General features: G+C 38.4%; 1 protein-coding gene across 2 annotated transcripts in view; it reads right to left on the reverse strand.

The window, feature by feature from the left end:
- Positions 1-24,761, reverse strand: part of cacna1ba (calcium channel, voltage-dependent, N type, alpha 1B subunit, a) — a 168,458-nt gene that overhangs the window by 38,279 nt on the left and 105,418 nt on the right. For both annotated transcript variants that reach the window (XM_034871800.1, XM_034871799.1), the window contains 16 exons: positions 23,339-23,404; positions 23,165-23,197; positions 20,114-20,146; positions 18,212-18,997; positions 17,746-17,930; positions 16,825-16,945; positions 16,333-16,462; positions 15,602-15,661; positions 13,633-13,739; positions 12,745-12,756; positions 9,448-9,468; positions 4,739-4,835; positions 3,088-3,248; positions 2,804-2,941; positions 1,105-1,306; positions 220-384 (listed from right to left, as the gene is read on the reverse strand). In XM_034871800.1, coding sequence (XP_034727691.1) covers positions 220-384; positions 1,105-1,306; positions 2,804-2,941; positions 3,088-3,248; positions 4,739-4,835; positions 9,448-9,468; positions 12,745-12,756; positions 13,633-13,739; positions 15,602-15,661; positions 16,333-16,462; positions 16,825-16,945; positions 17,746-17,930; positions 18,212-18,997; positions 20,114-20,146; positions 23,165-23,197; positions 23,339-23,404 — 2,317 coding nt within the window. The remainder of the gene's footprint in view (positions 1-219; positions 385-1,104; positions 1,307-2,803; positions 2,942-3,087; positions 3,249-4,738; positions 4,836-9,447; positions 9,469-12,744; positions 12,757-13,632; positions 13,740-15,601; positions 15,662-16,332; positions 16,463-16,824; positions 16,946-17,745; positions 17,931-18,211; positions 18,998-20,113; positions 20,147-23,164; positions 23,198-23,338; positions 23,405-24,761) is intronic.

A 24,761-nucleotide genomic window follows, 5' to 3' on the forward strand; every position in this document is an offset into this window, starting at 1 on the left:
CTTTTATTGTCTGTAAAGCGTCCTTGAGTGTTAGAAAGGCGCTGTTAAATAAAATGTATTATTATTATTATTATTATAAGTCTCAAGCGAAAGTCTCAAAATGTCCAACTATTCCTTTCCTGAGCTAGTAAATTCAGGAATTCATATAACAGTCAAAAAAAGCCTAACAAACTATATATATACCGTACATTTTGTATTATGTTATTATTATCCTCTTACCTTCATCATGAGTACCACAGTATTGAGAGCAATCATGATCATGATGGAGTACTCAAATGGAGCTGAGACCACAAACTTCCACATCCTGTACTGGAAGGACTGCATGTTCTGGGGCATGTAGCGTGTCAGAGGTTTGGCGTTTATGGCAAAGTCAATACAAGCTCTCTGTAACAAAGAAACCATACCTCTGGTTCACTGTCTACGGTCATTGAAAGGAACTACTCTCAAACCTCAGTCTTGGATGAAAGCATATATTTTCTACTGATCATTCAAAGTTTCACTTTTGTAGGCAGCTGGCATCTAAAACTAGCGTAACCATTTTATACTAAAAGAGTACACAATTTCAGTTTTTAATAACTGTGTGATCATTTAAAGATTATTAAAACCCTGAAAGACTAGACACCCCACCCACACACAACCAATGTTAAGACCACCATATGCAGATCTTTTTAGTTACGGAACCCAAAAAAGGACACATATTGTGTAACAGCTTAAATATAGGGACAACTCACACTGGGCAAACAACAATCAAAATTCTGCAAGAACATGAATCATTGTGTGTTACTGTACAAAATAGAAAACAGACACTCATTAGAAAAAGACAGTAGAGCCTGGCTTCTACATAGTGCAGTCAAGGGTTAGAAGAGAAAGAACATGGATGGATTCAACATAAGGGCAATGGTAAAGTCTATAAAGTTCTTCCAGAAGCAATTGACATTATGCTCCAAAATGTTGCAAAGATATTCAATTGGGTTCAGATCTGGTGACTGCGGGCCACAGTATATGACTTGCATCATTTACATTCGTTCATATAAAGGCTGTGTAAGCAATTCTGAACGTCACCATAACATACAGCTCAGAGTTGTTTGTTATGTCTCTCTTTACCTCATTCTTTTCCAAACTGCACTCAGACAATGCCTTGTCTCCCTGCTCCTGGAAGGTGATGATGATCAGAGCCACAAAGATGTTGACAAAAAAGAAAGGGAAGACCACAAAGTAGACCACATAGAAGATGGACATTTCTATCCGGTAGCCTGGACTAGGACCTGTGTCTTCAAAGGTAGCATCCACAGAGTGCTTCAAAACACTGCAAAGAGAGAACACAACACAAAGCAAAGAGGTGAGATAGGTGCATTCCAATACCCATTAGACCATTCTTTGTGGTATGCCAGAAAAATATTAAGTATGTCCAAATACATACTATCCTAATGCAATACCAGTATTTCCTACTGCATCCAGTTACATTTTGAGAGGACACAGACAGATCACAGCTCAACTTTAAATTTTGTGCTACAGACTGCGACGGATAAATGAAAAGGAGTACCAAAGTTCAAGGTGCAATGTTATGAAGAACTATGCCCTAATTGTACTGCATGCAACCTACAGTACTGCATGCAAAAGTACATACTTTGTAGGGGCAGCTGCAGTACATACTAAAAGTTAAAAGAAACTTTTTAAATTGTATGGATATACAGTATATATACAGTATATATTCTCAACTAATAAAAAAGATGACACAGCATAAGTTTATTTGCCCTACAGCAGAAACTGAAAATTAAAAGTCTTTTGTGAATTTGTAATAAGCATGAGATTAATATTCAGCATTACAGGTATGAAGGCTTATTTTCCCACTAGACCACAAATGCCCTGGGGTTATGAGAAGTGAGTTGTAAATAAAAGACTTTTAGAAGAAGTTCTAGCATTTTTTACATAATTTGTCAACAAATTAGTTACAGAACAAAAACATGAAAACAAGTGCAAAGAAACCAGCAGGTCTTTAATAAGTGGGTCACCATGAACAAATGACCATCAGGAGAAGCTGGATCCAAAAGCAGGAAGCTGTTTTCAGCAGCAAATCTCTAACTTTTGAAAAAAGTAATTTGTATAGCACTTTTAAAAACCGGGTGCCCGGATGGCTCACTTGGTAGAGCAGGCGCCCATATATAGAGTTAAATTGCCCCCCAAAAAATCTTTAAAAACTACGCAATAGGCAACTGTTTGCCAACATGTGAGCAATAACACCTTTATAAGGTGGCCAAAAAATCATTTAAAGTTAAACAAATCCTTCTTAGTTCACACTGTCTTACAGTATCATACGTGTGTGTGTGTGTGTGTGTGTGTGTGTGTGTGTGTGTGTGTGTGTGTGTGTGTGTGTATGACTGAGTTTACTCTGAGCAGCAAGTTACAGTGGTTGTGTGAGTTCATAAGGCAGTAAAAAGAAGACTTATAGAAAAAAGACTACAGCCAAATAGTCAGGCCTTAAACACGCCAGTCAGTGACAGATGGATGGTACATTTTGTGCTTTGACAACTCCTTTCATACTAATGCAAATGTTTATGTTATTAATATCTAAAAGTTGAATACCTTGTCAGTCCCTTTAGTATATTTGGTCTTTACGCCCTTTTCCTACTTGCATTTCCAATGAGGCAATTTTCCCACAGGAGCCCTTTAACTTACATTTATGGATCCCAAATGAATCCTGCTTTTCCAGGTGTCAAATCCATCACAGATTGACATATTTTAAAATTTGACAGCCTTACACATGTCTGTAACTTAAAAAGGGAATCAAGTCAGCGGCACTTACGTTGGCCAGCCCTCCCCAGTGGAGACAGTGAAAAGGGTCAAAAAGGCCCACAGCACATTGTCGTAATGGAACTCATATTTCTTCCACTCTCTGGGCATGGCAGCCACCTCTTCCCTGTCATAGTAGAGAAACTGTCCTCTGGAAGACATAAGGACATAAATAAAGCTGAGAGGGGTAAGACAGGTACTTGGTGGGCTGTTGACGACAAAAACATTTGCAGTTTACAATGTAGAAGAATAAGAATCTGAGATAAGAAATGAGGAAGTGAGGGATTCTAGACCAACTTGCAGTCCTTCTGCAGCCCCTTGGACTCATCTGTGCAGTAGAAGAATTTTCCCTTGAAGAGCTGAACTGCGATGACAGCAAAGATGAACATGAAGAGGATGTAAACAATGAGGATGTTCAGCACATTCTTCAAAGAATTGACCACGCAGTCGAACACCGCCTGAGGACACACAACACATACATTTTATTTAGGGATTAAGTGGAAAATTATTTCTTAATATAGTTGAACACTATCATCTTTCAGGATGCGGAAATGTTACTCTAACTCTTCATTCAAATCTGAATCAGATCTGACAGAAATCTGAGTGGGACTAACCTACAGGCCGAGCCCTGGCCAGCATGTCCAGGACACACAGCATAATAAATAATGTGCTTGTTTAAGATCACTGAGAAGAAGGAAAGCCCTTCACAGAGAAGCAACTTAACACTGTAAACTACTGAGGCTATGTTCAGCATGATATCAAGTGTGTCAGGGGGAAAAGTAAGCTCCCTGTATTCACAAAAGCCTGCAGCAAAATAATATTTACATCAAACAATGTAACCACTGAATTGCCACAATGTGACTCCATTAACAAAATTAAACAAAATCAGCAGAGAACTTGAGAGCACAGAAGGGTGAAAGAAGAAAAAGAAAAAGCACAGAAGAAAAAAATACTTTATTATAAATAATACTATTAAAAATACTTTACATTATACATACAGTATCACATTAATGCACAAGCATCACAGTCATCGAATGTGTGCTGTCAACCACAACTAACCGTATTTACTGATGTCTTTAGTATTGATCTAAAAGCAATTGTCCCGTTAGTCACTTTTCCATTTGAAATACTTACAAGTGTGTATCCAAAGCCTAATACATCTTATTCCTCTATGCCACAGATCTCCATTGTTGTCCAAAAACTTTCTAAAAGCACATCAGTAATCAATCAACACTGTTGCACTGGGTGACATGTTCCTTCATTTGCACGAAAACTGTCAAAGTCAAACATACTGAATGGACAGTCATTCTGAATCCCATTGTGTAGTCTGGATCAAAGGAAGTACATTTCCAGGATACGACATCCTTTGTGTGATGTCAGGCTTAGCACCTCCACCTCCACTCTCTCTGTTGAGGTTCTCAAAATCCTTTCGCAACAGGAAACAACACCAAAATTTGAGCTAGCAAGCTACACGCTGAAAATAGCAAGTTTTGAAGAATATTTGGATTGTGCAGCAAGACAGGTCGGCTTGGTTCTATTGGCGAAGAATTGTAAAGATTTACCAAGAATATCTATCTTACTGGGATGTTTTTTGAACCGATTGGGAGGATTGCTTTGCGTTAAGTACACACAGCAAATTATGTTATTCCGTGTCCTTTTGCGGGATGCAAATGTTCTACCAAAACAAGTGTCTTTCTGAGACCATTTTGCAGAGCCAAGATAAGACAAGACAATTGAGATTGGTTTAAGGAAATGCAAACAACCCAGAGTTTTTCTCCCATATTCGAGAATCTGTGGTGTAGCCAAACCTTACTCTTACTGGAGATAAATGTAACAATGCAAGACTAGTCATGGGGCAAAAAACTAGCGCTCCTTAATCACAGCCCTGATAATCTGGCTATATGAATAAAAATAAAGCAACAACAAAAAAGCAGCACTAGAGCAGAACCTTGAGTTTTGGCAGACGTTTGATGGTCTTGAGAGGCCTGAGCACTCGGAGAACTCTCAGTGACTTGATAGTGCTGATGTCTTTGCCTTTGGTCCCCCTGTGGAAAGCAAACACTGTTAGACCACACAAAATTATTTACAAATTACATGTTGTTCATCAGATCTTTTTCTGCATTACTTATTACTAATATGCAGGATAGCAGGAAAAATAGTTTTAAGATTGAACTTTAACATGATGTTTATGATTCATTTTGTCACACTTGTAATTATGTTTGAAATGTGTTGGGAATCTGGAAATAAACAAAAACGCATCCATGAGAAGTCCATTTTAAGTACAGAGCTTGAGTGAGGACCAAGACGTGGTTAGACTAAATCGACAACGATTCATTGACACTCCTGTTGTCTTCAGGTCAAATTTGACCCATTTTGAAAAGGTTTCTATATCAGAAATGTGGGTTTCTTTCAAACAAATGTTCAAAAAAAGTAACGTGGATGGTTCCCAAAAATGCTCCTAACAAGTTAAATAAATATTCAGTTAACTGATTTCATTGAATTTGGATGTTTTTTTGTCAATTTTATAGAATTTGGAGAGAAAAAATAATTGATAAAGAAAAACTTGTGTGTGACAAATGTAAAAAAAACTGACAAATGTCAAAGACAAATGTCAATAACAGAGACTAATTTGTGAACAAATGTAAAACAAAAGTGACAAATGTAAAAAAAAAAAAAGATTTAAAAATTTAGGAAAAAAAACACAAAAATGTCATATGGCTTGTTGAAACGTTGAAAAAGTGACAAAAACAAAACATTGGGGAAAGACACAAAAGGGTCGAGAAAGAGAACAAAAACGTTGATAAAAGGTTTTTCATCTGAAATTTTGACTTGGAAAAACAAAACATTGCTGGTCGGCGGGAAGAAAACACGAGTGTTAAGGGGATTACTCAGGTGCCGCCGGAAGATGTCCCTCAATTTTGCCCAAATGTCCCTCACCGTCCGCTTTCTTTGTGTTGCCATTCTAAATGCCGATGGATTTCCTAGGACTATGGTTAACCGCTCCTCAGATCTCTGCAGGGTAAATCCAGACAGCTAGCTAGACTATCTGTCCAGTCTGAGTTTTCTGTTGCACGACCAAAAAAACTTCTGAACGTGCACGTTTCACCAAAACAAGTTCCTTCCCAAGGCTATTTTTTAGCGGCACCTTTAATACTTCAGGCGCTTAGCGCCGCCCAAGACGATTGTGATTGGTTTAAAGGAATGGCAATAAACCAGAGCACATTTTTCTCCCATCCTGAAAGGCTGTGGACTAGCCACACCCTCCTCCGCAGCATTGTGGAGGAAGGTCTGGCAAAATAACATTTAAGACGTAGATGAAGCATTTTGTTTCCTTCAAAATATATTTGCTGTTGCATATTAGAACTATAAACATTTGCATTTATTTATTTGGATAATGAATGAATAATCTAAGCCACAGTACGTAGTAAAAAGCCTTCAAGAATACGTTGCACATCACTCACATAAGAGACACAAGGTCGCAGGTGCATCAAGGAACACAAGTGTTCCTACTTACTTTTTTGTTTTGGAAAGACAGAGGGAGAGATAGAAAGAGAGAGAGAGAGAGAGAGAGAGAGAGAGAGAGAGAGAGAGAGAGAAAGAGAGAGAGAGAGAGAGAGAGAGAGAGAACATATCAGGCAAGCCAGTACTACCAGAAGAGATAAGTCTTCATGCGATTCTGGAAGACAGAGTAGGATTCTGCTGACTGAATTAAGTTTCACCCAGGGAGAACACAGAAGAAGAGTTTGGATTGAGATTTACTGCCTCGCACAGTAGGACTATTCATCATTCATTTATGGATCATAGTAAATGAGAAGACTCCTAAACCTAAATGAGAGAGTAGGTGGGTGCTGTGCTGGTGGCCATGCTATTGGCGAGCAATAGTGACTTGAACGACATGAGCTGCTTTTGGCTGGTTAAAGATCAGACCTGCCTTTGCGTTAGTCTGTATGCTTACAGTCTTTATGCTAAACTAGGCTAACCATAACGGGAATCCAGCTCTATGGTTAACACAGAGATATTAGACTAATCTCAATCTTATTGTCTCAGAAAAAGGGGAATATGCCTGTTACCAACAACTAATCCTTTTTAGAGAAAGCCAAAGCCAAATTTATTACACCGAGTGCCCAGCCAAAACATCATTACTTTTTCTTGCCAAATGTGTTTCCACTGTTATGTATTTATCATTTAAACTTACTTACTTACTTAAACTTTAAGTAAACAAACATATTAGGGTATGTTGAGCAGAAATTAACAAAGCAACTCAGAGGACAGTTCTTGACTTGACCATTATAGTTCTGTCAGATCCCTTTAATCAAGAGCACACACACGAATTAGGACTAGGAAAGATGAACTATTCCCCCCAAACAGGCCATGACAGGCAATCCTCCTGTAGTAAAATTAAAACAAGAGGATGGAATGAAGTAGCCGGTAAGTGTATGTGGTGTCGATTAATGTCTTTTTCTTCACACTGAAGATAATACTTAATGACCTTTGCTGTATGTTTGGGGTTGTTGTCCTACTGCAGAATAACTTTGGGGCAAATCGTACGCCTCCCTAATGGTATTGCATGATGGATTAATATCTGCCTCTATTTCGCAGCATTGAGGACACCAATGATCCTGACCAAATCGCCACCGCCATTTGCAGAAATGCAGCCCCAGACTTGAAAGGAGCCTCCACCATGCTTTACTGTTGCTTGGCGCTCTCCAGCCCTTCAGTGAACAAACTGCCTTCTGCTACAGCCAAATATTTCAAATATTGACTCGTTAGTCCAGAGCACCTGCTGTCATTTTTCTGCACCCAAGTTCTTATGTTTTTGTGCATAGTTGAGTTGCTTGTTTCCATGACGGAGGTATGGCTTTTTGGCTGCAACTCTTCCATGAAGACCACTTCTGGAAAGACTTCTCCAGACAGTAGATGGGTGTACCTGGGTCCAACTGGTTTCTGCCAGTTCTGAGATGATGTCACTGACGGACATCTTCCAAATTTGAAGGGAAATAAGTAGGATGTAACAATTATCGGTGTAACGGTAAAGCACGGTAGAAATATTGACGTTAACAATTACTGTTTTTATTTAAAATATCCCTATTGTATCAAGTTATGTTGGTGGCTATAACACTTAGTTTTGGTAAATAATATAAAAAAAAAAAATATTCATAGTAAGTCAGATGCTTATTAATGTGAATTTTTATTTGCTTATATTTCAGAACCACATCCAAATTCACATGTCACGTCAACTACAACTTCATAGTTAACTTCATGTTTGAGTTGTAAATTCATACTGTTTCATTCCTAGAAATAAGCTTGATGTGTTTTTCATCTGCTGCACTAAGTTTCCCTTGCCGACCACTGTGTCTACAATCCTCAACCTTGCCCAACTTTTTGCATTTGTACCTATAAGAATTGATGGTGGTTTGAATGCCAAATGTAGTAATAACAACATGGTGCTGATGTCATCTTTTCTTTGCTCACTTTTCATTTTGTAAATTGATAAAAATAAACAATCACTAATTATATTTTCAAAGCATTCTTAGTTTACAGCATTTTTGACACCTGCCTAAGACACACACATGAGCATAAATAAATTATAAAACAATCAAACAATTAAGCATTATCCCTCAACACTCGGATACAGCATATAGTGAGGACGCAAGTGAGAATGTGGGATTGAACCCGATACAGGGGCTAAAATATGACAAAGGTCTGTCAGATGGTTTAATGTGAAGGTTCAAATAATAATGAGGACATCTGGCTCAGATGTGGCTGAGGCCATGACTGTCCATTTTCCTGGAATGGAAACAGAGCTATAGGCCCTGAAAACAAACCCTTCTTCCAACTGTCTCAACACTATTTTTACCTCCATTGCACTCCAGAGTGAGTGTGTGTGTGTGTGTGTGTGTGTGTGTGTGTGTGTGTGTGTGTGTGTGTGTGTGTGTGTGTGTGTGGCTCTCTCTCTCTCTCTCTTCCCCCATTTATCCTAACGAGTATGGATTGCATTACTCAGAAAGCTTGCTGCATTAAAAAATAATTTAAAAGATGGGTTCATATTTTTTCAAGTCTGTCTTAATACTCCTTAGTCCTTTGTGAGCGTTTTATTCTCATCGCCACCTTAGATTGGAGCCATTACCTTTGCAGAGCAACAATACTTTAAAGATGTGTTCAGTCCATAGACTATGTAAAATATAGACATAGTGAGCTTAACGTCACCCATATTTTTCTGAAGCGCCAAAATGAAGCTTAAGTGGGCGGCTCACAGTGGCTCTGAACATCGTTGTCTTGGCAGTGCCAACTAATCCAAAAATGGGCAAAGAGGTGGAGGTAGTTGAAGCCTACAGTCTATTCTTTTTTAAGTTATGACCTAAAGTAGAAAGTACTGTTTGATTTCCACACAAACGGGTAATGGCATTTTGGAATGAAACTGCAAAAAAACATCAGTAGTTTGGGTAGGCGGAGGCAGGTTTCAATTGAAAGCTGTCACAAAAAGGTTACTGTTGTGTTAAAAAGGAACTGGTCTAAGCATAAGAATAATGGTAGTAAGAGAGGGTTGAAATGGGGGGAAAAGAATGGTAGTAAGAGAGGGTTGGATTTGGGGAAAAGGGTTGGGGTAAGGCATGGATTTAGGGTGGGGGGTTAGGGTAGCATAGGGAGGTTCCCCACCTGGTCACACCTTGTTGCGATCTATTTGGGGGAAAACAGTGGTAAAACAAAGTACAGCACATTTATAGTTGCTTCAAACACACCAACAAGATAAAGCAAATGTTTGAATCAAATGACAAAAGCATAGTTTCTACCAATGAAAACCTATATGTAAGATTATATATTTTGGTTCGTAGCAAACAACTGGGTGGGTAATTCATAGTAAAGAATAGGCTTCACAATGGATTCAACTCATTTCAACAGGTGTGAATGTGCATGTTATTTCTTAAGGTAGCCTATAACTGAAGTAACCCGTAAATCAAAGCTATGATTATAAAACTCTACTTCTATAATTTGCACATTACTACTTCGAGCTCAACCACAGCATCAAAACAGAGCTTCTGAAAATAGATTTTATTAAAAATAATACTTATAATTTAATTAAAATAATAGAAATATCATCACAGCCCTCAAAACCAAGTTATCACTAGCATATGGAGCTAATATTACAAAGCAGCATTGCAGTTTGCAACATTAAATGTGAAATGCACCAAAAAGCTGCAGACTGAGCTCAACACTTAAGTGGTTCTAGTTGGGGAGATAACAGATTTACAGAATTGGCTTTGATGGCGATGCTATGATTTGCTGTGTTTGCCACAGGTAGTCGACCAAATGGATTGCAGGCATGAGACATGCGTAGTGAGTGAATGACCCTGGATTTGTTTTAGTTTTTTGTTTGTTTGATTAACCTGCTGAAGCATCATATATGTGGGACTTAATGCATAAGAACCAGATAAATCATAGCTGTGGAGATCCAAAGTGTTCAATATAAAATTAATAGATAAGACATTATGCAATAAATATTCAAAAGTAAAAACAGAAAAAACAAACAAAAAACCCAGATATATTAAAAGGGTTTTACATATGCTACATGCATGATGTTATTCTAAAAATGGGGTTAAAAATACATGTCCCTGGCAAAAGAATCATCATCCTCACCAGATGATGATCCATCCTTGAGACAAAAATACACATAGGCCTACTTGTTGCTATATTTAAATAGCATGTTTTCCCTTTTTACATTACAAGTGATGGGGCACTTATTTGACAAAGTTGTGCTTTCTCGGGCTGGGGTTGCTGGAGTGTTACCTTGCCCTAATCCAATAAATATCAAGACAGAGTTGTTAACGTTACCCTTAAAGCGTAACTCTCTCCAAAACGCAACCTAGGGTCTTTTTGTGAATGTACCCGAGTCAAACTTTCCTTGAAACACATAACTAGGATGGAAGCGCCACTTTTAAGATTTACTATATTTCCGTTTTGGGTCAAATAGCCTTTAGAATGGGAAGTGCTAGGGGCACTTCTATGATGGCATAGAAATCATAATTTTTTAAAACACTACAAACTGAAACTTTGCTCAAAGAATCACCAGTGGAAAGACCAACAGCTAAAGTAAGTCGTTCAAAACCTTCTTTTTAGTAAACTCTGTTTACAAACAATGTTCTCAATGCTCTTGTTCATGTGTAGAGCCCCTGGTGATACTTTGAGCAAAGTTTTGGGGTTTTCAGTGTTTGTAGTGTTTTAAAACGATACGATAAATCTTAAATTTGGCTCTCCCGTCCTAATTATGCTTTTAAATGAAAGTTTGATTTGGGTAAATTCACAAAAAGACCCTTGGTTGCATTTTGGCGAGACTTGAGCTTTAACTCGGAAATAGCAGCACCCGGGACCAAATTTCACACAGTGGGGAATTAGGCTACTACATAGTGGAGGTGCCTGTTGAGAAGGGGGCTTTTTCAAATGTAACCTGTGAACCAACAAACTAATGTTAGTAAAATGATACGGAAAATCTTGACCTTGCAAGTAGCGCTAGGCTAATACTTTAGATAGTAAACAAGTTGCAATCATTTCATAATATCAATTTAATATTGAACATGGTGTCTCCATATTATACAAGTCGTCCGTCACTGAAAAGCACCATTTATATGTTTCACTGACAAAAAAGTATTCACAAATACTATTCAGCACAAGCGTGGAACCAAACCACATATAATAATTATCCCCATCTACAGTATGATGCTGAGCGGGCAGACAAAGAATAAGTACGGTAGTGTAGAACATGCTTTTAAATGGTGATGATGGCATATATGGTATGGTCATATGGCAGTTATTAAAAACCTATTTTAGCTAACAGCATACGTGTCATACAGTTTATCTAATGTGCATGCTAAAATCACAGAAAAGATTAATATTCCTTGAGACATACTCATGCCCACCAGCAGCACCTTGCTTGTAACATTAGCAAGCCTGTGGTGAATTAGTGATAGAGAATGTGAAATTGATGGTATCATTACAGTCCAAGCAGAGCTGTGACAAGGTAAAGTGCTAATGAAAACCCCTCCCATCAGAGGCTCGGGGTAGATAAGGATGATGAACACGCAGGGGACATGTCCCTCTATAGGTTAGGAGAGCATGGAGGAAAGACGTTTAGCCAAGCAAGTAGAGTAAGATCTTAGATGGACGACGGGATGGGAGTGTGTCCCAGACACAGTGCAAACTTCAACACCCATCCTCACAAGCAATTTCTCTTCATATACTGAATGTCTTACAGTCTTTTAAAAGAAAACAAGCTGATGGCGATGCATCTTGTAAGTTTGAGCTAACTTTGATGTGTTGCTCCTTCAACAATTACTTTTCTGCACAAATAATCAAAATCATGAAGGTGAAATCCAGTGAAGTGATTTTCCACTGATAGAAGCCTTAGACCTGAATTCAATACAGCAGTGTGTTGTGATTTGAGAAAAAACATGGCAGGGTTCAAATCAGAGAATTTAGGAAATCGCTGACAAACCAGCATATTTGTGACACTTTGAGAGACAGAGTTTTTGCATGTAAATTATATTTTGAGCACAGAAGGGATAGTTCCTTGTCTACATTCTTCTTTTCTTGTATTTCTCTATGAAATATAATGTATGTATGTGCACAAGTGTCAAATGTGTGCTCTAAATGTCAAATGATTCTCTCAGAATAAAGGTGCAAATATGATTTCGTATAGTAGACAGGGCAAGTTAAGAAAGAGTGGTTTTACTTTTGTGGTTTTAGTACTAACAAAACTATCTTCTACTAGAAATAAAATTGTATTCCTCATCCTTTGACCTGCCTTTAAAAAAAAATGGATCCATTTCAAGAAGTAAGACCGAATATACTAGGAAATTACTTGTTTTGGCAATGTAGGTGTATTCATGTATGTTTTCTCTCACATACATACACACATAATGAAACAAACAGGCAAGATGAGAGAGGTAGAGGAGGCATTACCCCATGAAGCTCCTTCAAATCGATCCCAGCACAGAAACAGGAAGAGGGTCATGTCAATAAACACACTACACAACAGCACACCACACACACACACACACACACACACACACACACACACACACACACACACACACACACACACACACACACACACACACACACACAAACACACACACACACACACACACACACACACACTTCTTGCCCTTCTTGATCTTCTTGATCTTCTTGTAAAATCCAAGAATAAATACATAAATGACATAAATATGTGAGATAGCTGAATAACTGAATTACAAACCTATTGCAAAAATTAAACTGTAACATAAAAACACCATGTTGATGATCATTGACTATAATTCTAGCTCCATGAAGACAGACAAGGCCTTTTAACAGTTTAAACTTTCATCCTTGGAGCCATACAATGATTTGCATAATGCTTGCTCAGCCATCAAACCTGGGACAGGTCCATGAGCCCCATAAGAAAGTGGGCATTCACTAACATACTTGATTTGCTGAATTTCAGCATTTAATAGAAAGGCAGGGTTTTAGATGTGTTCACAGGACTTGAACTATGAGACATAATCATTGTTTTATTATGCGAAGGCTAACAGGGCATTAGATGATCTTTACCATCACTTTCTCTGTCAATTTACTGTCCAGTGTTTGATTTATACATGCTGTTCCATTTTCTTCTAACAAACATACTTGTTGTAAGAAGAATTCCTGCCCCCCACAGTCCACATTACATTACATTTAAAGTTTGTTATATATATTACACCTGACATACCAGATTAGACCAATAGTCACCACCAACTCTGTTGATCAGGATTAACTATTTACTAATTGAAAACATTGTATTTTATGAAAGACAGGAGTTAATACACTTACGAAAATGCAAAAGCCACCAGCGCCCCACTGACCACTATGAAGTCCAGAATGTTCCACAGGTCTCTGAAGTAGGCTCCAGGATGAAGCAACAGGCCAAGGTCCACCATCTAAACCAAAAACACCATTATGTCTTTTTATACATATTACACTTATTTATTTAAAATTAACTTTATTTTGATATGGAACTATGCTATTATGCCAGTACTGGGTGAGTCTATTAAATTAAATATATTTTTTTATTATTGATTATTCTATATTCTTTCTATGGTTAATTATGTATTAATTTATACATTAAAGCTATAGTGCGTAATTTCTGTCATCCCCATAAGGAATTCTAAGTAGTGACAACAAAACTGTCGGCAGGTCAACATGATACAAGTCTTTAATTGTCGCACTGAGTAGTACTGAGTATATATCCTGAATACACCACAATGGTCACAGTGAGGTGAATAATATTATTGTGGCTAACAACGCCATCACCAGCTTCACGGTATGACAGGTTGGACAGTAAGATGATTACCTACACAAACTAACATGCAGCCATAATGTGTAGTGTACAGTGTATAGACAAGTTGCTTTTAGTGAATCTTGTAGATCATGCAACAACAAATATTTGTATTCATCTACACATCATAGGCAAAGCTTTAAAACTGGGATTACAATAAAAATAAAAGAAAAAGCTAATCCACTGTTTAACAGTGTCTACTGCTGGCTCCCAAAGGTCTTTCTCAGCTCTTCGCCGCCTTAAAACCTGGGTCTGTAGCGCTATAACTTAGAGTAGACTTTCACACATGGCACTGCTTCATGTCCACAAAGACATTTTGGAAGAGCTGGATATTCAGAGTCTCATGGGAGAGTTTATCGGCCGAACTCCGGAGCGCAAATCTACGTTTGGTGTACCGAAATCATAGTAAGGTAGAGCTATGTTGTCTTACATCTCTGCGTCTCTTTTCTGCCGCCTTGCAGGCCCAAATGTTTATATTTCATATATATATGTTCATATATTTAGCCTAGCATGTCGGAAAAGAAAGATTTGGCATCAAACTTTGTGGCACTTAGGCCTTTCTTGGCCATTGAGCAGTTTATGAACACTTAATGTACTCGTGGTTGTTTTAAAAATAATAATACATTGTCATCTAGAAAACCAATCCTGGTGCGTCGAGCTCCTTGTTTAACAGACATTTTGATTATGCATGTATTGCTAATAATATCCAGTATAATTTACATTGGTTGCACTATAAATAACATTTTAGTTTGTATGCATGCATTCACATAGATATTTTACTTTTACTATTGCTGTTATTATTGCTGTTTTTTGAGGTTTCCTGTGCAGTAGGCCCTATGTTGGCATATAGTATGTACGCACCATCAGCTCAGCTGTACTTCATGGAGGGGAGGGACGAGTGAGTTTTTAAAAGTAGACAGGTAGAGTGGTCTGCAGAATACAGAGCCTGTGTAACTTCGTAGCTTTAGACTCTACGAGGATCATGGACGCCCGTTCCCCGCTTCCCCAGGCAACCCCTTTTAGCGGTGATTGCAGTGAAATTAAGCCACGAAAGGATGGCTGTCAGTCCATACAGAACTCCGCAATTTGTGGTCTTTTTCAGTAATTGTTGTTGTTGCGTTTAGGAAGAGCAGAGGCTTTTATGAATGTCAACATAGCCAGCATTTAGCTACAGCGCTGCGAAGTAAGGTCTTGCAATGCAAGACTAGCATCTAGCTAACATTGACATTGTGGGACATTGAGTTCAGTGATTTCAACCTGGCAACACCTGTAAACTTTGAGTCTGAGGATGAGGGGTTGAGGGAGATGGCGCGTTTGCCAGCATTTTAAAATTTGGACTGCAGTAACTATTTTAAACACTAAAATTAAATATTGCACCTTCGATTGAGGATTAAAAAGTGCAGTGAAAGACAATGAAGTCACAAGGTTATCAGTGTTTAAATGTGTATGCATCTGCATGCTAACCTTGATCACCATTTCAAAAGTGAAAACACCAGTAAAGGCATAATCCAGATATTTGAGCACCTGCAAAAGAGAGAAGAGATCCGTGCTGAAACAGACGACTATGGAGAAATGTATTCTCCTCTGGTTGGGGTCTTGGCATATAATAATCATGTAATCATATCAGTCTGTAGGTTTATGTAGCCTGTTTTAGGCACTGCGTATAAAGTTGTTAGCATTGAGCACAAGAGTCAATTATTTACAAAATGGAAGATAGTATATATGTTCTTATCACTTAACAGGTAATGGATTTAGGGGAACATTGTTTTTTCCCCCCAACGTTTTTTCCGATGTTTTTTGTGTCTAAGTGACTGATGGGAACAACAACCTTTGAAATTGGTCTAGTTTAAGCAAGATTGCTGCAGCCAGCACAGCAAAACAAGCTGCAATTTAACGTAAATGGGCAATTGCAGAGCTGTTTCTGGTCAAACAAAAAAATATTTTACTCTTTAACAGAAAGGTCTATCTCTGAAGGGATTATTTCCATAATGCTGTTACCAATTACTAGACCAATTTCAAAGATTTACAAGTTTAGATTTGTCACTTAGACATCAATGCATGGGAAATTGGGTCCAGGCTGAAAAATACAAAAATTACCCTTAAATTATGTGACAGCCAAAACTCCATACTGACAAGAAAATAAGTGTTAATTTGCATTGTATATGTGTAAATTTCACAAACACCATGTGTCTCACATTGTTGCGAGGGGCGTTTGTCCAGACAGGGTCCTCTGCTGCCAAAGCAATACTGCTCATTGCGATGACAACCAGGATGGACATCTCAAAATAACGCAGAGTCACAATGTAATGACATAACCGCCTCACCCTGAGGTTAGGGAAGAAGGGATGGACAGACAAAGAGAGTTAAAGAAACAGCAAGCAGTGGACACAGAGATTGGGCTGCAGAAGCAACTATCTTCTCACTTTTCATTTGCTAAAAAAAAAGGCCTAAAGCAAGGATCCAATAAAGCCAATCTCTCAGCCACTAGACCTTTATCAGGTTAAATGATTTAACAAAGAAAAATCGGTGTAGGATTCGGTGATTCACGAAAATAATAATAATAATGATACCTTATAGATAGGAAATAAAAAAGTAATTTCACCCAATCTCTCCATGGTTAGAATTCCATAGCATGTGGGAGATCCTACAGGGAGGTGAAGAAGTTGAAGAAGGTTGAGGTGACTCACGGATTAGTCTGTCCGAAGATGAACATAGAACTGTAAGGCAGAATGGGTTTGGGTCCACTTTGACCTCGATCCGCCAGGGCCTTCTCATTCATGGGCATTGTCGCACAGTCAATACTGTTAACTGGGGAGATAGATAATGTGTTTACAGCAATGCAAGCAAGGGTCATAACACACCATCATCACATTTGACTCCTAAGCGGCATCATTCTTCACCAAATACAGCATGTAATTTACAATGGGACCTTATTAAATTATTGACATGGCAGAGAGGCATTGTATCACAAGCCCAACAATCATTCATCTAATTTTTTACCCTCAAAACACCATTAGAGAATAAATTAGATCTCTTCTCCGACCCCTGCAAAGTAGAGTTTGATACAATGAAAGAATCTTAACTGTTACCATTTTACCAAGGTCTGGCTGTATCGTTATCAACCATCACATTGTAATCATGTACCTGTATAAACAGTCATATTGTTCAAGTTGTTTGATGATGATTTTTCCTTTTCTTCCTGCCTATCATTCATGGATTTGAGACTTTTTTTTCTTTGGGAAAGCACGGTGGCCTAAATACTTTAACCATGGAAAGCAACATTCCCAGTTAATGTACAGAAAGGTCTAAATCCTTTTGTGCATTTCACTCCCCATCTTTCCATTATTTCCTGTCATCTTTCTACTGACTGTGATAGTAAAGGCATAAAACGCCCCAAACAATATTTAAAAAGAAGTTTTACTAATTTAAAAAAAACACATTTTCAGAAGCTGAGAAATTAAGTTTTTCTGCCATCTCAGACTGACTTTCTTATTTCCTGTTAGTGATCAACCTAAGCTGTGTGTGGCTATAGAAAAAAACCTTCAATGTATTGGCCGCCATGGAAGTTAAATTATGTGTGCATCCTGCAGGCCTCAGTTGGTACTGACTTTGTATGAGGGTGGTGTCTCCAGGTGGAGAAGTAATAGTCACAGGAGGAATGTGGATGGAGGTTGGGCCAGTTCTTGTAATGTTCCTCTGCTTGTCTGAGTTCTCTTGTCGGTCAGGAGGACAGTTGACCCCTTCAGAGCCCTGCTCGGAGATGGCGAGGACCTCACCCTCTGAGTCGACAAACCTGTCCCAAAAACAGAGATAGCATCTTAGAGATGAATAAACTGTATTTTCTTAACTAATATATCCTACTGATGGCCCACTGATTTGTTACCTGCCCCCAATCAGTGACATTCATTTGACTGACGCATATGGCTGAACATTTATTGACCAGTAGAAACACCATTTAATACTGCAGGGTCACTGGAAACCTTTGATGATCTCTTTCAGTGCAATTATTATTTTTTTCATTCCAGAAGGCAAGGTCAAAAAATGTATCGACCATGTAGTAGATTGGATTTTTACCTGCGATCCTTCTCTCTCTCGTTGGACACCTGTACTTCAACTGTGGATTGGCCCCTTGATCCATAAGGCCGATGTTTCCTCCGCTCTCCATTGGCACCACTGTCTCCTCTGGAATTCCTATCCGCATCTCTGTTAGACGGACGTCCATTTTTGTGGCGGGATCTTCGCTCTCCCCTCCCGCCACTGTTCACTGTCCCATTTCCCCCTAGGGACTGCCGGTGTGAATGATGATGTTGATGCTCTCTCTCGCTCATGGTTCCTCCACCTCCGCTGTCATCCACTAAGCTCTGATGGTGATGTCTCCTGCCTCCTTCTTGGCTTCGGGACCTCTCGCTCTTCACTTCTTTGCCCCGGCTGCTGTCATGGTCTTTGGAGCGGCTGTGATGGACGTGGTGGCCCCTGTCCTTACTTGTGCCACTGTTTTCATTTGTCCCCTCTTTTGTTCTGGACCGGTCCCTGTCTCTGTGGCGGTGGTGGCGACGGGCCTGGTGAGGCATAGGAGGAGGAGGGTCAGTGGCAGTTTCTGCCTCCTCTGGCATGGAGGGCTTGTGATGGTGGTGTTGATGGCCGGCCAGCAATAGCCCATCACGCGGTTCAACAACTAGCGGCCGGTCGAGGTGGGTCTTCATGTCAGGCCGGATGTTCAGGGCCGAGGACAGGTGAAGACGCTCCTCAAGATCCAGCTCACTGTAGAGGGCCTCGCAGCTCGCCTGGTTCTGCCTCCTCAGCTGGTTGGCCCTCTGCTCCCACACAGACATTGTCTTCACTGACTTCTGCTGCTCCTTACTGGGGGAGGGGCAGAAGAACCAGACAAATCAAAACCAATGACAATAATATTATCACATAAAATAAGTTGGAAATTATTCTCTAAATCCCTCGCTTCAAAGTCAAAACAACAACAGATTGTCATTTCTAAAAAGGGTATAAGTATTTCCAATGGATACAAATAAAGATATGGTTTCATTTGAGGGATGACAGATTTACTATGTATATACTTCATACTTCATGGCACAAGATAACAGTTGTATATTTCATTTTACATCTCAGGATGACACACATAGTCCCTACATGCTGAATGATTTACAGTATGACCAAGGTGCAATGGAGCTTTCAAAAGAGCAAAAAACTGGGTCCATTTAGCGCAGGCTACTATGGAGAGAAAACTTTCATGGGTAGGTCTGAACAAAGGCCAACCCTGGCCACATTACCATGCTTTGACATGCTACTTTGTTCTGTCAATGTGGGTGTGTAATACAGTACTTTGAAATGGCTGATTGCATGCACTTTTTATACCGTGTAAACTAAAAACTCCTATCTCCTCACAGTTGTGAAATAATATCTCACAATGCCATCTCTTTATATCACTTTCTTAACAGTAGCATTCTTTATACCCACCATTCTACATATGTAAAACATCAAGAGCAAGCACACTGCACTATGGATGGACAACATGGGACTGGACTCATTGAATGAACAGAAAAGCTTGTAACATGGTGTGCATGGCAGGAATGCAAGGCAGCTCGGTTTTAAATGTGGTCTCTGTAAATTATGAGATCATGATGAACTATTTAAACCCTTGTGTTGTCCTTTTTGCCACAGGGACTTGTTTAGTTTATCTAACGCATTTGAGTGCAGGATGGGTCTTGGGACCCCGGAGGCCGAGGCCACGGTAGCAGAAAAATACGATTGAATACACTATGGTCTTTGGGATCCCGGAGAACGAGATGAGGCTAGTGGGAAACGTGTTTGAGTGCAGAATGGGTCTTGCGACCCTGGAGGACGAGGCTACTGTAGCAGAAAAATATGATTGAATACAGGAGGGTCTCTGGGACCCAAAGGACAACACAAGGGTTAAACATGTAATCATCATTGACCACCTTGCTAGCAGCCAGTTGGGTTTACCTCAGATAGTGGACTGGGGTGCAGACATAACTCCTACAAACACAAAAAGGAGTAACAAACAGAGAAGCAAACACAGGGAGAGAAGGAACTTCAAAGGGGCAGAAAAAGGTTACAGACAAAAGCACAGAGGGCGGGGGGGGGGGGGCAAATAAGCTTCAGAAAACTGGCAAGGGGAGAATTTTATACGTCTAAATGCAAAATTATACAAAAACCCAAAAGAAATTGTTTGCTGAGAAGAAGCAGGAGGAATAATGGGGACAGGAGACAAACACTAAATACACACATTTGCTACTACAATGTAAAAGATCTATGGAATATCTGACTTGCCTAATAATTCTTTTCCATAGCATTTGTTTCAATGTACATAGTGGGACATTAAAATTATGCTTCTCAGTTATTTTATTAAATTAACCTTAAGTTGTTTTCATAGTGTTTCTGTCAAAATGTCTTTGTCACATGTAATTTGTAACTGAAGAACTAAAGAAACAGTGTGTGACCATTAAACCCTCTATTGCATGTTGTTGCCATATGGCAACAAATTCTTTTTCTTAGTGTTTTTTTACAATAAACCATGTAAAATGCATTGTTTTTTGTTTAATTGTTTAAATAGGTCTTTTATTTTGAAGTTGTACTCATTTGATGACTTCACATACCCTCAGAGTCCTGTCCCCCCCCCCTTTTCCGGACATGTGCCACACAAAAGATCCCGCTCCAGTATCAGCCAAAATGTAGTTGTTTTTCTCAATTTTAGAAGCATTTCTTTGAAAAAAAAAAATATTCAACTGTTATCTGGAATAAGTAAACTTAAATTTTTTATCATTTAAAGCAGTTAAAATTTTGTATTTTTTCTGTAAAAGGCTCAAATTAATTTGTTGCCATATGGCAACATTATGCAAATATTGACGTGAAATGTGTACATTTTGCCTAATGGGCTCAATTGAATTACTATAAGTTTAGGCTACTCTAACAGTATGTTTGCAATTATTTATAATATTTTAAAAGAAAAACATAAAATGTATTTATATTATGCTATTCCAGCCATTTTTTAATGAATATATTATCTAAATTATTAATTACACACTAATGTAAATTAATTGCTCACCAATAAAAATGAGTTATTCCATTATATCTGTTGGTCCCCTGACATTTATAATCAATATACCCTTCTGGTTTAAATAGGGAGTTACTAAAGGAAGATTATGTACCAGAAATATGTTTTCAGTGACATATAGTTCAGTAATTGTAAGTTTAGTCAGTGTGTTGTGCTTATTTTGCCCCTAATCAAGTACATTGTATCCGTGTGTCTTCTTTCAGGTGTATATGACAGACTTATTACAGTGGTATTATTAATAATTATCAAAAACTACAATTAAAATAAACTAATTTGATTGTAAACACATTGGGCTATACATGTTGATACATATAAGTTGAATTTGTTTGGTAATTATTTCGATAAAAGCATGTTTCTAAAGAAATAATGGATTTTTTGGCACTTTCCACGAATGCGCGTTGTTGCCATATGGCAACAAATTACCAACTACCCACCTTTCAACTTTTTTTCAATTTTTTTTTTTCAATTGCATTATTTAAGCATCCTGGAGTAATAAAAACACATCAAGATATTTTTACCAAGTTTAAAAAATAATTCATGCAATAGAGGGTTAACATATTTACAGGGGACAATGGTGAACAGTATGCGCTGTATGTACTATTTATCCAATCTGTTCATCAGTTTTTTAAACTACGATGTAGATTTTATTTTTCAAAACAAAATATCTTCAAAAATTTGCTATAATGCTTTTTAATAAACAAGTCTGATCTCAGAATAGGATGGAGGTAAACCACCCTCTTGCTTGTTGGTAAAAAAATTAGCAAATTATTGTAGCAGCAGAAATAAGCAAACTCTCAGTGGTTTGTCCTAATGTAACTTAAAAAAGGTGCTACACCAATTTTGGATGTAGTGTGGTAGTAAGCGTAAAGTATCTGGTACTGTTATTATTGTTCAGGCCGTTCACATGAACCACTCGTACATTAAGCTACGAAAAATAATGCACTACAATTCGTATGTATTCCGTATTTATTACTGCATGCACCACATTGAATGCAGCTGTATAAGACTGCAAAGATCTGCGAAAGGAGGAGGTTGGGGTGGATGGTTGGGTCCTAAAACACAGGGAATTCTAGCAGAGTTCATGTCCCGGAAGAAGTTAAGTGAAAAACACAGGACTTTCACCAAGGAAACAGGTTTCCCCAAGAGTACTACTAAAATTAAGTAACACATAACTGCCATGGCCGCTAAAACTGTCCCCTCACAGTGCCCTGTACCAGGCTCACAGTCCCATTTTGTCAGCTAAACTGACCACATGACCATATCTTATCACATGACCTTATCACATGACCATCCAGCGGGCGTCCCAATTTTGGAGGATATAATACAAATCGTTGTGCATACGTTTTCATTCCATAGTATACGAACCTGTTCATGACAATACATTGTATTGTTAAAAGGTAATTCAATTCACATTCAATTCAATTCAATTCAATTCAATTCATTATCTGCTAGGGTAATCAATATACTTGAAAGCTGTTTACCAATTTTACAATTTGTCATGGTTATTAAGTTACTAAGGCTTCTTTTTGTGTTCTTGGTGCATGCCAATCTAAGAACTGCTGTGTCCAACTACTAAGTCATTCAGCATCTGTCTGTGTTTCTACTGAGCAGGCATGCTCTTCATCTGTATAACACAAGCCTAAAGCTGACGCAGCAGCAATATAACATACAGTGCAATAGATATTTACAACCAGCTTGGGAAAATGAATCACACTTGATATTATACATTATGAACACATACATTATGAATAATGATATGTTCTATTTTCAAATCTAAAGAAGCAGAGATGCAGTTATTGAAAACAATCGTTCTCAGACAGAAGGGTGTCACTCACAAAAAGTCAGATATCATGATCACTGACACAGACACTTGTGACAATTGTTGATCACAGGGAAGCAATAAAAACAGAACACAGTAATGGAAATATTGAAACACTCACGCAGCTCTACCAGAAGGTGTGATCACAGAGGAGCTGTCATGTTGTTTTGGACATTTCACACAGAAGAATGACATAATGACACCAGAAGAAGACAGGGTTAGACAGCAGAAAAACAAGGATGAGAGAAGGGGAATGGGAGGATTTAAAAATTGTAACAGAGAGATAATAACTCACAGTGAGTTAACGCTGCAGATGGATGAGCTGCTAGAGTGTGCGTTACCTCGACTGCGTGTAAGAAAACTGCACATGCACAAAACAAAAACGGGGAAGGGGAACACAATATAGGATGAAGTCAGAAAAAATAGCCAGACACCATTCAACATTTCTGTCTTCTTTGTGTCATTTAGTCTCCCATCACAATTTAACGCAATGGGAAGTCAAAGCTCAGAGAACACAAAGCTGAGACTGAACCAGAAAGGAAATATCACACAAGTGGACCATCAGGGACATTGTGACTGCCAGAGTGATTCAGTATTTAGTTGTATGCTAAAATGAGCAAGATAAATACCATTAAAGTCCAGTTCCAAAAGAGATATACTGGAAAAAAATGCAAAAAGATAATTGAATTTGATGGATATTTGTAGAAGTAAAGCTGCTCCGGATACAAGAACAATGTGAAGGGTAAAGCTTTAAAATATTTTTAGTCTCAATATTGAGGTCTGTTCCAAAAACCAAGTATTGCAACAGCTAGTAGTGTTTGTGTGGTGACACAAAGTATATTTTGCTGCTATTGGCAGGTAAGTTGAATCATGTACAATATGGTCAAGTTTACTCGTGAGGGATCAGGTGAGCTTCACACGTTTTGATAAAAAACTATGTAATCAGCATAATCCCATTAGAGTTTTACTGATGGGAAAATGGCCCTTGGTTTTTGTATGAAAGACCATTTTTCATTTACATGTAACTGGCCCCACTTAAAGTGCAAATGGTCTCAGTTGTGGTTCTTTCCACAGAATAGTTGTCTAGTAGATCTTGCATTTGGTTTAGATTAGGTAAACAAAATAAAAAAACATTAAAAACTTGCAAGATTGAAGCTACATTCACAATTTTTGTAGACCACTTGAAGGCAACCTTATAAAGTTGTTACAGTAAATGTGTTAATTGTTGCCTAGTTACACATTCAGCCAACAAGGAAAAACATTAGCATTCAACTGGAATGGGATTTGCATATAATTCCAATATTCACTCTCCTGTTAGCTTTGTTTTGGTCGCCATCAACTACTGGGGAAAATAAATGCTCCACAGCAATGTCAACACTTTGGTGCTGGACAATGTATTTGTCAGAGCTTCATCACTAAAGAAAAGAGCTGCATGCTGCCGCCGGCAGAAAGGTTGATGGGAGTGGAGTTTGTTGACTGTAAAACTAAAATAAGCAGAAAGATGCTTAAAAGCTCTATGGAACTGAGGGCAATTGCAGAGTCAAGTCGGTAATTCTCTGCAAATTTGTCACTAGATTACATAACACACAGTTATTTAATCTATTATTTATTTACAAGTATTGATTAGCGCAACTTTAAAGACCAGACGTTTCACTGTCATTTATATTAATTGTCTTTTTGTCCAAATGTCCCTTCTTCACAGTCTAAATAAACAAAGT

Source organism: Etheostoma cragini, chromosome 5 (assembly GCF_013103735.1).
Source record: "Etheostoma cragini isolate CJK2018 chromosome 5, CSU_Ecrag_1.0, whole genome shotgun sequence".
Taxonomy (NCBI): domain Eukaryota; kingdom Metazoa; phylum Chordata; class Actinopteri; order Perciformes; family Percidae; genus Etheostoma; species Etheostoma cragini.